The sequence below is a fragment of the Leptodactylus fuscus genome, chromosome 6, assembly GCF_031893055.1.
Source record: "Leptodactylus fuscus isolate aLepFus1 chromosome 6, aLepFus1.hap2, whole genome shotgun sequence".
In the NCBI taxonomy this organism is placed as follows: domain Eukaryota; kingdom Metazoa; phylum Chordata; class Amphibia; order Anura; family Leptodactylidae; genus Leptodactylus; species Leptodactylus fuscus.
In genome coordinates, this window is record NC_134270.1 from 51,019,542 (window position 1) to 51,036,039 (window position 16,498).

The 16,498-nt window shown below is 42.9% G+C and overlaps 1 protein-coding gene across 1 annotated transcript in view; it reads right to left on the minus strand.

Annotated features, from left to right (window-relative positions):
- The window catches only part of WRAP73 (WD repeat containing, antisense to TP73), a 44,207-nt gene extending 27,709 nt beyond the window's left edge, over positions 1-16,498 (minus strand). The window contains exons 1-3 of the mRNA XM_075279941.1: positions 16,387-16,498; positions 13,552-13,704; positions 9,657-9,773 (exon numbers count right to left, since the gene is read on the minus strand). Coding sequence (XP_075136042.1) covers positions 9,657-9,773; positions 13,552-13,704; positions 16,387-16,455 — 339 coding nt within the window. The 5' untranslated portion in view covers positions 16,456-16,498. The remainder of the gene's footprint in view (positions 1-9,656; positions 9,774-13,551; positions 13,705-16,386) is intronic.

The following is a 16,498-nucleotide window of genomic DNA, read 5'->3' on the forward strand; positions in this document are numbered from 1 at the left end:
GGTAACCGAGGGCTGAACTGCACTCCAGCAACTGGGAAATTCCTGGCCACGGATAATGGCCCATAAATAACACAAAGCAGAGTATGTGAAGGAATACTAGGCCAAGGATTTAACCCCCTTAAGATCACAGCCAACCAAAAGAATTTTTTTATTTTTAACTCCTAAAATTCTCTCTGTTAGATGTGTGATTTTGAAGCACGTAATTGAGAACTGATCTATTACGTATATATTGGATGCTCCAAAATGTGCTATGATCGAGACCCCCATCAATGGGAGTGACAGAAACAGCCGACACCTAAATCTGGAATTAATCACTTATTCACTGTGTAGGTCTTATACACTCACCGGCCACTTTATTAGGTACACCTGTCCAACTGCTCGTTAACACTTAATTTCTAATCAGCCAATCACGTGGTGGCAACTCAGTGCATTTAGGCATGTAGACATGGTCAAGACAATCTCCTGCAGTTCAAACCGAGCATCAGTATGGGGAAGAAAGGTGATTTGAGTGCCTTTGAACGTGGCATGGTTGTTGGTGCCAGAAGGGCTGGTCTGAGTATTTCAGAAACTGCTGATCTACTGGGATTTTCACGCACAACCATCTCTAGGGTTTACAGAGAATGGTCTGAAAAAGAAAAAACATCCAGTGAGCGGCAGTTCTGTGGGCGGAAATGCGTTGTTGATGCCAGAGGTCAGAGGAGAATGGCCAGACTGGTTCGAGCTGATAGAAAGGCAACAGTGACTCAAATAGCCACCCGTTACAACCAAGGTAGCCAGAAGAGCATCTCTGAACGCACAGTACGTCGAACTTTGAGGCAGATGGGCTACAGCAGCAGAAGACCACACCGGGTGCCACTCCTTTCAGCTAAGAACAGGAAACTGAGGCTACAATTTGCACAAGCTCATCGAAATTGGACAATTGAAGATTGGAAAAACGTTGCCTGGTCTGATGAGTCTCGATTTCTGCTGCGACATTCAGATGGTAGGGTCAGAATTTGGCGTCAACAACATGAAAGCATGGATCCATCCTGCCTTGTATCAACTGTTCAGGCTGGTGGTGGTGGTGTCATGGTGTGGGGAATATTTTCTTGGCACTCTTTGGGCCCCTTGGTACCAATTGAGCATCGTTGCAACGCCAAAGCCTACCTGAGTATTGTTGCTGACCATGTCCATCCCTTTATGACCACAATGTACCCACCATCTGATGGCTACTTTCAGCAGGATAATGCGCCATGTCATAAAGCTGGAATCATCTCAGACTGGTTTCTTGAACATGACAATGAGTTCACTGTACTCCAATGGCCTCCACAGTCACCAGATCTCAATCCAATAGAGCATCTTTGGGATGTGGTGGAACGGGAGATTCGCATCATGGATGTGCAGCCGACAAATCTGCGGCAACTGTGTGATGCCATCATGTCAATATGGACCAAAATCTCTGAGGAATGCTTCCAGCACCTTGTTGAATCTATGCCACGAAGAATTGAGGCAGTTCTGAAGGCAAAAGGGGGTCCAACCCGTTACTAGCATGGTGTACCTAATAAAGTGGCCGGTGAGTGTATAATGGATATGTGATCAAGGTTTGGGGGTGGAAATCCTCTGTAATAAAACACATATACTGTATTAAAGAAATATTTAAAGGTTGGCAAAGAAAGAAAAAAAAACATTTTTTTTTTTTACTGCCTCCATCAGTCCCAATGACTTTCAATGAAGCAGTACTTGCCCTTTGGTCCATTTACTCCTTCCTTGAGGAGGAATAGGGGACTCATAGCACTGCCCCTAGTGGTCATGGAGGTCCCAGCAATCTTGCACTTATCCAGTGGATAGACGACAAATGTAATAACCCCTTTAGTGTACTCTACATGTAAACATTTTCTCCGGTGATGTAATGTATTACATGCAGATTTGTCATGGATTTTGCTGTTGATGTGTGATGGAATTCATTCTATGCATTGTGGAGGGTATATTGTGGGGTTAAAATCTGCTGCATAAATCGACCACCACTTGTCAACTTCGACTACAGATTTGTTTTAGTGGCATGTGGATGACATTTATTTACATTTTATCCACTTTGTAAGTATCATAATATGTCGCTATAAAACTTTCCAATAAGGAAAATATACAAAATCTATCCAGAAGCTCAAAGGGTTTGCTTGGCACTTTTTCATGTTTGAAGGAGCCGACAGCTATACTCTCCCCCCCAGCGGCGGCAACATCAGCCGTGACCTCTTCACAAATGGTAGGTGAATGCTGATTGTAAACAAGTGACCATTGAGGCCTGTGATTGGCTACAGTGGTATACAGAAGAACAGAGCTAACGCTGCTGGAGATTGAAACCCAGGGAGAGGTGCGTGATTTTTATTTTTTTTTTTAAAGTCAGACAAGCCCATTAAAGCAATTTTATGATGTTGGCCTCGGGGTCACCTTTGTGTATAACTTGAGGCCATACACCATGTAAAATTAGTAATTTGTTAATATTAGAAATGCGTGCAGTTCCTATGGAAAAGGAATATATGACTTTTGTGAAAAACTCCTTGAGGCTAAAGCCCACATTGTTGAAACAGTTTTTTTTGTTGCAGATTTTGCTGCGGTTTTTGAACGTAAACCAGAAGTGGATTGCGCAGAAGGTAGATGTAAAAACTTCCTATATATTATACATTCTTTTTGTAGCCATTCTTGGCTTTGTCTCAAAAACTGCAGCAAAATCTGCGACAAAAAAAGCTGTGTTTTTGTAACTTGGGGCCTCACTCTGAAGGATCTACTAAAGACCTTTCGCCCACGAAGTTCTAGACTATCAGGTTAACTCCTGCTCAGGTGGCTGGGACACCTTTGCTGTTAACCAGATTACAGAATTTATAACCCTTAGGCCACTGAATTAAAGGCATTTACTAAACTGTATGTCACTTTATCATCTCAGTGAAATTTTATAGACCTAATAGTTGGCCTAGAGCTAAAATTTTGATTGAACGAGCAAGAAAAATGATCTTCTCAAGTTTCATAATTAGTACAAATCCCGCTGTACAAGTCGTGGCACAACTCAGAGGACATCTCTCATCGCCGGCTTGGTGTAAAGCTTCCAAGATGCCACTAGAGAACCATCAAATTATGGGGAATAGCCCAGCACAAAACAAAAGCAGCGTTGATCTGCGGGATCCTATGGAGCTACTGCAGTCCCTCAATCTTAATGGGGGGTTCGTGTATTCTATATCATATGGAGACACATGAAAAAAAATATACAGGCTGCTGTCCTGACGCCAGCTTCACCTTATGTGACCAACAGGCTGTGTGTCAGCACCAGGGCCCAGTTACATACTGCAGTGTACATATGCACCTAATTGATTCGGCTGAAACGTCTTCAAGATGTTCTTTCCCATCACTTAAAACAAGTGGCAGAATTCATATGGCCGGTGGATTTAGACCAATTAATTGGTTTTATAGGATGGAAAATTGCTCTGAGGAGTGGACTAGCCAGTTGTTGATATACAAGACGTCCCAGACCTATCGTAAAAGAAATAAACCAAGTGTAACGCTTAATCTCTGACAGGTCCTGGATGATTGTCCTCAAGAAAGTGAGAACCGCAAGGTCATACATTAATGTACAATGTAAAGGGGATTCTCATTCAAAAATTTAAAGGGGTTGTCCAAGACTTTAGACACATTATCAGTATCAATTTGGTGGGAGTCCAACCCCAGACATCCCCATCAATCAGCTGACATCAGCACAGTGCAAGGAGTTGGGCTGGAACAGGGCAGTACGACTACTATACAGTGTACAGAGCTATCTGCTTCAGGCTCTGTACACTGTTCAGATAACAACTGACCAGCAGGGGTGTCAGTACCACAAATTTCTCTTCTGATCTATAACAGCACTTAAAGGAGTAGCATGAAATAAAAAAAAACACGGCCTACTCTTTCCAGAAACAAAGCCACACTTAGGTATGGAACTATTAATGGAAAAAAAGAGTTATATTCTTCTAATGTCTGTACATAAAAGCTATCTTCCAAGTATTTCCAACTGAAGGGATCTTCTTTAATGGGATCTTGTGATCCGGTTAACCCTTTCCAAAAACTTGAGGTGTATATGAAGTAGAGTACAATGCTCAGGACAACTCCGACAGTCCCACAGTTAAATAAAGCAGCAGCGCACATATTCAATCACCACTTCATTCAAAGGGGGAGACAGGGTACGCCATTCTCATTATCAGTTGGGATCCAAGTAGGGTTGAGCCGATCTTGACTTTTCAGGATGGATTTTGAAATCCGATTTCCGATCATTTTTCATTCGAACCCGATCTCGATCCCAATTCAAGTCAATGGGATCTTTTTACTAATCGGAAATAGGATTTTAAAAACAATCCTATTCACTACACAGCATGGAATCTAACATTTGAACGCTTTAAGTGTTAGAATCCACGCTGTGTAGTGATTTTTTTTAAATCACTAAGTAGTCAGAGGATTTTTTTTTTTTTAGTCCCCCCTGGTGTTCACTTACCTGCAGAGATGGCTGGTCCGGTGCCCGGTGTTCTCGTTCTTCTTCGCCTCGCTGCCCCTCGCCTCCCAGGTTAGGAGAGTGTGGGTGGGTACTGGGAGGGGAGACATCACGTCTCCCCGCCCTGTACCCCCCACACTCTAAGCCACAAGCCCCGCCTTCTACCTAGCTCTTTAACACTAATCTGGGAGGGGGGGCAGCGAGGCGAAGAAGAACGAGAACACTGGGTACCGGACCATCCATCTCTGCAGGTAAGTAGCTAATAGAGATGTTAGCTATTCTCCCATTAGAATGAATGGATGCAGCCGGCGTGCAGGGGGGTTAAGGCTGTGTGCCAGCTGCTTCCATTCATTCCTATGGAACCGCAGCGTAGCCTTCACACTGAGTATACGCTCCGCTCCGAATGAGCGGAGCGTATACTCAGTGTGAAGGCTAACATTGTTAGTTTTTCCCACAATGCTTGGCCAGTAGCAAAGCACTGTGGGAAATAATCACCGATCTCGATCCCACCTAAAAAGATCGTGTTCGGAATTCCGATCGCAATCGTGAAATTTTCTCGATCGCCAATTGGAATCTGATCTTTTCCGAACACGATCGCTCAACCCTAGATCCAAGAGGTTGAATCCCACCAATCAGACACCTATAACCTATACTGTAAATAGGTGAGCAGTTTAGAATTATGGAAAACCTGTTTAACCCCTTAAGGACACAGGGTAGTTGGTACTTTAACGCTCGGTGACTTTTTTTCAGATTTACCTTCCTCGCCTTCAAAGTTCTTAACTTTTTTTTTATTTTTTTGTTGACACAGCTATGTGGGGGGCTTTGCGTGTCGAGTTGTACTTTCATTTGCCACCATTTTGGGGTACATATAATGTTTTGATCAGCTTTTATTTATGTTTTTGGGGGTTTATGTGAAAAAAATCTGCTTCTATCATAATTAGCATTTTGTTTTTACGGTGTTCACTCTGCATTAAAAAGGACATGGCAGCTTTGTCTGGCGGGTCATTACAATTATGGCAATAGCATATTTATATTAGTTTTTATTACATTTTACCGCTTTTACAAATAAAATGTCACTTTTTGAAAACTAACAATTTTCCTGAGGTCACCATATTGTAACACCTATAACTTTTTTTTACTGTACTGTTGATGGAGATAGGTCAAGGAGATATTTGCAGGACAATTTGTATTTTTTATTGTTACCATTGCTTGGTAAGTGTGACTTTTTGATCACTTTATACTGTTATTTTTTGGGGGAATGCAAAATGACCAAAATACTTTAATTTGCGCATTGTGGTACTTATTTTTTTGCCCCCTTGACCCCAGAAATTATTGATCATGACATCCAAGGGGTTAATCTGCCGAAGTCAGATTAACGCAGCAAATAACACAACGAAGACCAGGATGTAATGCCGCAGGTACAGCTCTAGTTGCAATACCGCTGGTCTGTGGGATCCTCTGAGTGGTTTAGGCTGGTCTTACACGACCGTAATGATTCTACGGTCCGCATGTTGCTGATCAGCAACTCTAGTTGCTGATTGGCAACATACACTCCGCAGATGTCCGTGTCCTGCCGCACTCGCCCATAGAGTTCTATGGGTGAGTCCGTGCAGTGCCGCAATTCACGGCCATTACGAACATGCTCTATAAATTGCGGACCATGGTTGCGACCCAGCCACACCACAGATAAAATATCCGGTGGTGTAACAGGCCACATTGAATATAATGTGTCCACAAATGGTCCGCAATTGAAAACCCTCAATTGTGGACCATTTGCGGACTTACATTTCGGTCGTGTAAGACCAGTCTTAGTGTCCCAAATCAACCTGACAGTTTTCTTTTAAGGAGAACTTAAAGAGGACCTTTCACTACCTCCAACAATTCCAGTTATCTGATTCTAGCACAGTTAAGATTTTTTTTCTCCAGCCCCAACATTCCCAAGCAATCAATGCTGTTAGTTTTGGTGTCGGATATGCTATTTTGGCTCTGTAATATCAGGAGAGCGGTGTCAGGCAGGAGAAAGGGATGAGATTCTGATGCTCCCAAATAGTATTATTGCAGCACTGTCCACAACCTCATATCCTATCCTTCCTACTTAATATTATAAATGTGAAAGTTTGTGTGTTTGTTCCTCAATCACACAAAAAAGACTGAACAGATTTGCCTGAAATTTGGCACATAGATAGATAGGAACCCCGATTAACATATAGGCTACTTTTTATCCCGATAAATGACATCACTACATGACCGTTAAGCACGAATTTACACTCACATTACGCTTGAGGACCTTTGATGACATCACAGGCCCTTCAGCTGTCCCATAGGATCACGCTATATGGTGGGCGGAGCTACACGTTAATTTTGGGGCGAAGCTAAACAGGAGGTAGTCGGACAGTGTGAAAGCATACACTGTATGTACTCTATATACCACATACAGTCCTATGAAAAAGTTTGGGCACCCCTATTAATCTTAATCATTTTTAGTTCTAAATATTTTGGTATTTGCAACAGCCATTTCAGTTTGATATATCTAATAACTGATGGACACAGTAATATTTCAGGATTGAAATGAGGTTTATTGTACTAACAGAAAATGCCCAATATGCATTAAACCAAAATTTGACCGGTGCAAAAGTATGGGCACCTCAACAGAAAAGTGACATTAATATTTAGTACATCCTCCTTTTGCAAAGATAACAGCCTCTAGTCGCTTCCTGTAGCTTTTAATCAGTTCCTGGATCCTGGATAAAGGTATTTTGGACAAACAATTCAAGTTCAGTTAAGTTAGATGGTCGCCGAGCATGGACAGCCCGCTTCAAATCATCCCACAGATGTTCAATGATATTCAGGTCTGGGGACTGGGATGGCCATTCCAGAACATTGTAATTGTTCCTCTGCATGAATGCCTGAGGATTTGGAACGGTGTTTTGGATCATTGTCTTGCTGAAATATCCATCCCCGGCGTAACTTCAACTTCGTCACTGATTCTTGAACATTATTCTCAAGAATCTGCTGATACTGAGTGGAATCCATGCGACCCTCAACTTTAACAAGATTCCCGATGCCGGCATTGGCCACACAGCCCCAAAGCATGATGGAACCTCCACCAAATTTTACAGTGGGTAGCATGTGTTTTTCTTGGAATGCTGTTTCTTTTTGGACGCCATGCATAATGCCTTTTTTTATAACCAAACAACTCAATTTTTATTTCCAAAATGAAGCTGCCTTGTCCAAATGTGCTTTTTCATACCTCAGGCAACTCTATTTGTGGCGTACGTGCAGAAACGGCTTCTTTCTCATCACTCTCCCATACAGCTTCTATTTGTGCAAAGTGCGCTGTATAGTTGACCGATGCACAGTGACACCATCTGCAGCAAGATGATGCTGCAGCTCTTTGGAGGTGGTCTGTGGATTGTCCTTGACTGTTCTCACCATTCTTCTTCTCTGCCTTTCTGATATTTTTCTTGGCCTGCCACTTCTGGGCTTAACAAGAACTGTCCCTGTGGTCTTCCATTTCCTTACTATGTTCCTCACAGTGGAAACTGACAGGTTAAATCTCTGAGACAACTTTTTGTATCCTTCCCCTGAACAACTATGTTGAACAATCTTTGTTTTCAGATCATTTGAGAGTTGTTTTGAGTAGCCCATGATGCCACTCTTCAGAGGAGATTCAAATAGGAGATCAACTTGCAATTGGCCACCTTAAATACCTTTTCTTATGATTGGATACATCTGGCTATGAAGTTCAAAGCTCACTGAGGTTACAAAACCAATTTTGTGCTTCAGTAAGTCAGTAAAAAGTAGTTAGGGGAATTCAAATCAATAAAATGATAAGGGTGCCCATACTTTTGCACCGGTCAAATTTTGGTTTAATGCATATTGCACATTTTCTGTTAGTACAATAAACCTCATTTCAATCCTGAAATATTACTGTGTCCATCAGTTATTAGATATATCAAACTGAAATGGCTGTTGCAAACACCAAAATATTTAGAACAAAAAATGATTAAGATTAATAGGGGTGCCCAAACTTTTTCATAGGACTGTATATTGCTGTATACACTGTATGTACTCTATATACCACTATATACACTGTATGTTTTCTATATACCACTATATACACTGTATGTTTTCTATATACCACTATATACACTGTATGTACTCTATATACCACTATATACTGCTGTATACACTGTATGTACTCTATATACCATTATATGCTGCTGTTTACACTCTATATACTGCTATATACGACTATGTACTACCATATGTACTCTATATACCACTCTATACTACTGTAGACACTGTTAACACAGACGCTGCTAGGCCACTCAGATAACACAACCCCTGTGATCCAAATTGCCGATGTAGCCGAGCTGAGGCAGCACGGTAGCACAGCTTGCTCTGCTCTCCATACGGATGTGCATACAGCAGGGGCTTCTGCGCATATACACAGATGTAGCAGAGTCGACACGCGGACGCCACCAACCACATGTGGCTAATTATAAGCGGCTCATTGCCAACAACAACCCGCAGACGAAGTCACAGGCAGAAGTTACTATAATATATACTGAGGCTGGGTTCACATCAGCGCTTAAATTTTGTTCGGGATTTTCTCTAAACATTATTCGCCCTTTTAGGGAGGAAGCCCAGCAGACTCCATTATAGTTGATAATATAGACTATATAGTCTATAGTTGTGGGTTACCGCTTTTTTAAGCCGATTAGGTTTCCATTCGGGAAGTCCCCAAGCGGTCCCCCTGAACGCATGTGTGATCCTAGCATCTTCCTAGAGAGGAGTCTGATGAGTCTCACTAAACTCATCTCTCTTGGCACCTGTACAGTTGTTCAGTGAAGATGGATGCTGTACACCCAGTCTCCATTACGCATGTCACTGCACTTGACTGACTTGTTACAGTGGGACACCCTTTTAATGTTACAAACAAATAAATAAATAAATAATAAAGCTTGTTTTCCACAACTGCAAAAAAATTATCTGAGTGACGTCCTATAAGAAGGGCTATTAAATAAGGAATAGCCTAGTACTGTACTTCCGTCTCGGGAACCCGATACCTTTGAGCCCACTGGGATTTATTTTCAGAACGGGAGTGAGAGAGGCAGACATCAACATTTGATACCAAGTGGAGGAGGCATCAGCCCACGCTTACATGAAACTCTGTTGTGTTGAGAATGTGACGGCCATCTGGACTCCAGCAGGACGACACCAGTCCTGCAGACCCTTCGTCGATCTTACAGTGCCAGTCAGGCTGCTCCAGAGACCAGACCTGAGGGGAAGAAAGTGAGAGGGAGATTAATGACAGTGCGGACTACGGGAAGTAGAATATAGTGAAGGATGAAGGACTGGCGCTGGATCCCGCTGCAGAAGTAAGTGCTACGATGGGTGTAATCGGCTACATTCCAGGCAGTGGCAGCTGGAACATCCATTTATTCCGCATGGATATTGTGTAGGATTCCAGGTCTACTTGACGCTCATTGTTTTTAATGCTATTCTCCACAACACAACAGTGGGGATCAGAAGCTACTCCTGTCACAGCGACAGGTAATTGATGGTTTAAAGATGCAAACCAAAAACTTGTGTTTTCCTATCAAAAGACTATTTGCTTACATCCAGACATAGCAGAAATAATCCGCAGACACATGGCGGTAAAATCTGTATGTTTTAAACCCTTTCTGCAGATTGTGCGGTTGATCTGCTTCTGATTTAACTCGATTTTATAAGCGGAAAATTTAAGGCTTTTCCATAACATAAACAGCAGCAGGTTCCTGTTTCTGTGCAGGATTTCCAATACGTATAGAAGGGTTTTACAAAACTAAATCAATCTTCTCCTCCTGCTGAACACGTACGCATGCTCAGCCATACCAGGTATACAAGTGTTTGGGAACATTAGGGGAAATAGCTGCTGACTGACACTTATTGAAGGTGTTTGAGCACCTTAATAGGAGAACTCTGTAAAGTGGCTTTTCAGCAGGGATAATGGGAGTTGGGACCAAAGTCAGAAAAAAATGTTACTGACTCTGACTTCAAAATAAAATTATTACTTATTTTCAATTCAATGATACAATTATTGGCATTGTATAATTGATTGACTGCATAGTTTACTTTCATAGGGATTCATTTACTGGCTTTTTAATGAATTAGCAAATTATGAAAGAGTCAGCGCCCTGGAGTTGGGATGTGGAAAAAAATAAAGGAGACAATGCTTATTCGGCCTTTGAATATCTGTACTGTAGCATAGCCATCAAAAGTGGCTTTATAGGAGAAAAGAATTGAGTGTCTGGTGGAAGATGATAGCAAGACTCGTAACAGATAAGTCCGTCTTATCTCAAGTGGTTCTTTATATACACCCAGAATACTACTCAATACTGAGCTGTAGGCTAGAGGATATGTACCTATACTGAGACACTTCAGTAGTTGTCAGATGACTGCACCACCCCACCAAATGAACACTGTGTCCCTCCATCTAGTGTCCCAATCCAATGGAGGTACTATAGAGTCACTCAGGGTTGTCAAAATCTTAAACAGAAGATAATGGGGATAACACTCATCAGAGAACTATGTACAGCCCCATTATCTAGAAGCCTTACTTTAGCAGATGACCTACTTCCAAGCAGTAGTGTTGTATCAGGTGAAACAAGGAGCAACACTCCCACCTCCAAAAAATATTAACTGTGCTGGTTTCCTGGTTACTGCAAGGAAAAATCCTGCAAGATTTTGCTTTGATTCCTCACCATTTTTAAAACCCCTGCTTCCAGAAATGAGAAATGTTGTTACTTTTAGGGGCTGAAGACCCATCCTGATTCTGATGTACACCGTATTCACCCGGGCACTCCTTTATAATAAGCTGTGCCCCTTGTCAATTACCTTGATCAGGGCAGGTTTTTATCTTCTGAAATCTTCCAGATTTACTATTGTGATTACAAATAGGCATTGGCGTAAATGTGGTGAATTTCTGGTACATCTAGTTTGGGCAAGAAATTTTCGACTTGCTAGACAGGTGTATGTGGATTCTCAGAAAAAGGGGCGTGGTTTAAATATACCAAAATTGTATCATATAATATTGTAATATTTTAATTTAAATTAGAATTTTGGTTCAAAGCAAGCTAATAAAAAGGTTGTATAAACTTATACTAGACTATCTAAAGATATGCCAGATTTATCATCCAGCATCAGCAACTGTCCAAGTTTGCGCTGTCTATCTATTAGTAAATCTGGGCCATAGCTCCAATTCACTGACAAGTTGCAGAAGTCTTAAGAGGTAAGGAAATAAACATCTTTACTTGCAGTCATTCGATAAGAGCTTTAATTGTATGCTGCAGGGACAAAAATCTGTGCTGCTCATATGTGCTGGATACACAAGGGGGCTAGGCTAATGAGAATACACAGTACTGGCTTATAATAACCATAGATGTCCGTCACATGGTTAAAAGATAACATCCCTTCCATCATTTACATGTAATGTACAGTCTATCTGCAGGAGCATTTCTGTAAAATGATAGAAAATAAGTTGAGTCTACAAATGTCAGTCGTTTTGAGAATACAACGAACTCAATGTATATATTTATATTGCCATTTATTTGACAGTCAAAACAGACATAGACAACGCCATACGAATAGACCAATTGAAATTTGTGGGTTATATAATGGCCATGAAGTGACCATTTCAAAAATGGCCGCCACATGTTCATTATTCACTTCCACGTAAATAAGTGCTGTCTGTTGACTTGCATTGACAGACATGGCTATTTTCCATAGACATTAGGTCTGTTAAAAAAAAATTCCATGGCCATCTACATAAGGCCGTAACTCCCCTCACCAATACTTCACCACTGTCATTCAGACACGAACTGATCTTGACACACAGGAAACTGCTCAGCCAATCCCTGGCACAGTGGCAAATCGCCACAGCCAGTGCTCGACTAAGTAGTTGTGTGCAATACTATGAACTGGTCCATGAAGGAGAGAGCAGCAGGGAACCCAGGAAGTGCCAAAATAGCAGTGACAGAAGATTGGTGAGGTGAGTAAAGATTATTTTAATTTTTCACCCATTGTGCCATTTTATTACAAAAAAAAAAAAAAAAAAAAAAAAAAAGTTTTGCAAGGAAAAGAAGTGCAAGAATTTTAGTGTTATAGTGTGTGTATATATATATATATATATATATATATATATATATATATATATATACATACACATACACACACACATACACATATACTTATCTCTCCGGGATCCAGTGAAGAGTCTCCAAATGGCAGATGACTGGCAGATGACTGGCAGACGCACTCACTTGTGAGAAGGAGGTCAACAAAGCCCGGGGACCCGAACAGAGACTTTACAATGGATTCCTGGAGAGATAACTTTATATTTTCTCCTTTATTTTATGACTCTTGCAATGAAAAGAAAAAACAAGGAACACCCTTTAAGGCGAGTTTATCAGTAGGGGGCATGATATCAGCACTTTATGGTGTCTATTTGTCTTAGTCTAGCCCAGGGGTCCTCAAACTGCGGCCCGGGGGCCACATGCGGCCCGCCAAGCACTTCTGTCTGGCCCCGCCAACAACGCCGGCAGGCGTGAATTTATAATGAAGCTCCTGGGGAGCTCGGGCCAGGCCATGGAGCGCACTTCACTTTACCTGTTGGAGGGCACCGCTCCCAATGTCTGTGCGACCTGCTCTGCCTCCAGCCCACTGTTTAAAAAGTTTGAGGATCCCTGGTCTAGCCCATGGGTAGGGAACCTTCGGCTCTCCAGCTGCTGTGAAACTACAATTCCCAACATGCTCCATTCATTTCCATTGGAGTTCCAAGAACAGCAGAGCAAGTATGCATGCTGGGAGTTGTAGTTTTGCAACAGCTGGAGAGACGTACGTTCCCTACCCCTGGTCTAGACCTACCCTACTTCTATGTAAAGTATTTCCTTAGATCACAGAGAAGAGGTGGCAGAGACGTACCACAGTGTCCTATCAAAATAACATGTGCATCAACAAGACAGCAGACAGGGTGACAGCTGCTGATTTAGCCATGGTGTCCCCCCGCGACTACACACCTGTACAATCCCCCTCTTGTACATAGCACATAGAATAAACATGGAGTCTGCAGACCACTCAACATGCTGGATCTGGTCTAGGCAAGTGTAGAGCTGCAGAATCTGTAAGGTGCTCACATCACGGATGATCAGTCTGTACTGCACACAGGAGGCCTAAGGAGAACAAAAACACAAGGAAACCATCAACTCACCATCATCTACATCAACACTGATCAGACATGGATAGAAACATTATGGTTTACACAGTGGCGTAACTAGGAATGGCGGGGCCCCGTGGCGAACTTTTGACATGGGGCCCCCCCTCCCCAAACCGATGCCGAAGACCTCGACTGACCCCCTCCTCCGCACTCTATTATGTCCATTAGTGGCCTCTGCACACAGTATTATCCCAAATAGTGTCCCCTGCACACACAGTATTAACCCCTATAGTGTCCAATGCACACAGTATTAACCCCTATAGTGTCCCCTGCACACACAGTATTAACCCCTATAGTGTCCCCTGCACACACAGTATTAACCCCTATAGTGTCCCCTGCACACACAGTATTATCCCCTATAGTGTCCCCTGCACACACAGTATTATCCCCTATAGTGTCCCCTGCACACACAGTATTATCCCCTATAGTGTCCCCTGCACACACAGTATTAACCCCTATAGTGTCCAATGCACACAGTATTATTAACCCCTATAGTGTCCAATGCACACACAGTATTAACCCCTATAGTGTCCCCTGCACACACAGTATTAACCCCTATAGTGTCCAATGCACATACAGTATTAACCCCTATAGTGTCCAATGCACACAGTATTAACCCCTATAGTGTCCCCTACACACAGTATTAACCCCTATAGTGTCCCCTGCACACACAGTATTATCCCCAATAGTGTCCCCATATGTCCCACTGTGGACACCTATAAACATTTATTATACTCTGGGGTCTGAAAAGACCCCAGAGTATAATAATCGGAGACCCGGGGGATTAAAACCATTAAAAGAACAGAGATAGTTGCTTACCTGTTCCTGTCGGCCGCCGCTCTGGTCCAGCTTTAATGACGTCAGACGTCACATGACCCGGTAAGCTGGCCTGGGTCATGTGACGTAAGACACGAATGACGGAGGCCTGGCAGGATCGTGGAGAGGTAAGTAACACTGTTTTTTATGTTACCTTACCTCTCCGGTCCGCCGATCATTATACTCGGGGGTCTGCAAAGACCCCCGAGTATAATGATAGCCTCTGTGGGGCCCGCGGTGTCACTTGCCGATCCCGGCCCAGCCAGGATCGGCAAGTGAATAGGGCCCGTAACGGACTTAAAAAAAAAAAAAAAAACGCAGCGGTAGCGGCTGTCACCGGGCCCCCTAATGGCCCGGGCCCTGTGGCAGCTGCTACTGTTGCTACCACGGTAGTTACGCCCCTGGGTTTACACGTAAACTCACGGTTTACGTAAACTCACTTAGCTCACTGTCTCCAGTGTACACAATACTCTGAAATAATCACATAAATCAGGAGCACAAATCTATGTTTTGTCCTGATAGTTTGCTACAATGTGTCAGTCTGGATTGGGGACAGTTTATCTCAAAGGATTGTCTAGACTGGATAGCACTATAACAAACCCTCTGCTGTGAGAAGCATTTGCTTTGTTCTCACTTTCCTGTTCACATCTGCGTTCAGGTTTCCATTTGGGGAGTCCACTTGGGGACATTCCCCCCCACAGAAACCTACACACATTACAAAGTGATTACATTGAGGATACCTGCAGACCCCATAGACCAGGGGTCCTCAAACTGCGGCCCGCGGGCCACATGTGGCCCGCCAAGCACTTCTGTCTGGCCCTGCCGGCAGGCGTGCATTTATAATGAAGCTCCTGGGAGCTCGGGCCAGGCCATGGAGCGCACTTCACTTTACCTATTGGAGGGCACCGCTCCCGATGTCTGTGCGACCTGCTCTGCCTCCGGCCCACTGTTTTAAAAATTTGACGACCCCTGCCATAGACTATAATGAGGTCCGTGTGGTTTCCACACAAAACATGTGGAGAGAAAAATGCTCCTTGCAGCACTTTTCTCTCCGCATGTTTTGTGTGGAAACTGAACAGAACCCATTATAATCTATGGGGTCAGCAGGTTTCCCAGGTAACCACTTTTTAGCATATAGCTTTCCGTTCAGGGGTCCCCAAACAGACTCCCCGAATGGAAACCCGATTGCAGTTGTGAATAGGGTCTATGATGTAAATAAGGGATGTTCCCATTCACTGACAGCAAGCAAAGATCTTAAAGAATGAGAGTATGCATGGTTTTCTATCATTCCCATTGATTGTGTTATGTAGTGCACTGAATGAGATACAATCCTCTTCAACAGGTATTACGGCTGAAATAGCAGCGTAGCCTCAGCCTAAAGGTATAAATCCACATGTATATTATGAGTCCAGTGTATATATACTATTAGGCTCCTCAGACTATGAGCCATATACATATAGGGGTACACACTATGTATTTATTTCTAGGGAGCATTATATTGCTGTGCAGTAACATGTATGTTTATATGATCACGGCCATGGGGTCTTGTTCATCTGACTGATCGGATTATAGTTTAGGCCATAGGTGCAGCTTCCACAGAACTACAACTCCCATGATCCTTGAGGAGGAGAGTAGTCCTTGTAATAGGTCTCTATGTGGCCAGCTATGTGTCCTGGCAGTGAACATGTATTACAGTTAAAGCAAAACCTGTTCAGAATAATCCACCAGCAACACGCAGGCACGGAGACAGATAAGCACCAGCATGTCCTGGAAAGCATGCTGGGAGTTGTAGTTCCCCGGACACACTGTGCAGCGCACTCACCAGATATTTGCCATTAGGAGAGAACTTGCACAGCTGGTTGGAAAGCTTGAACACTTCGGAGAAATTCATGATGTTCCTTCTGTTGTTACACAGCAGACGAGTCCATGTCTAA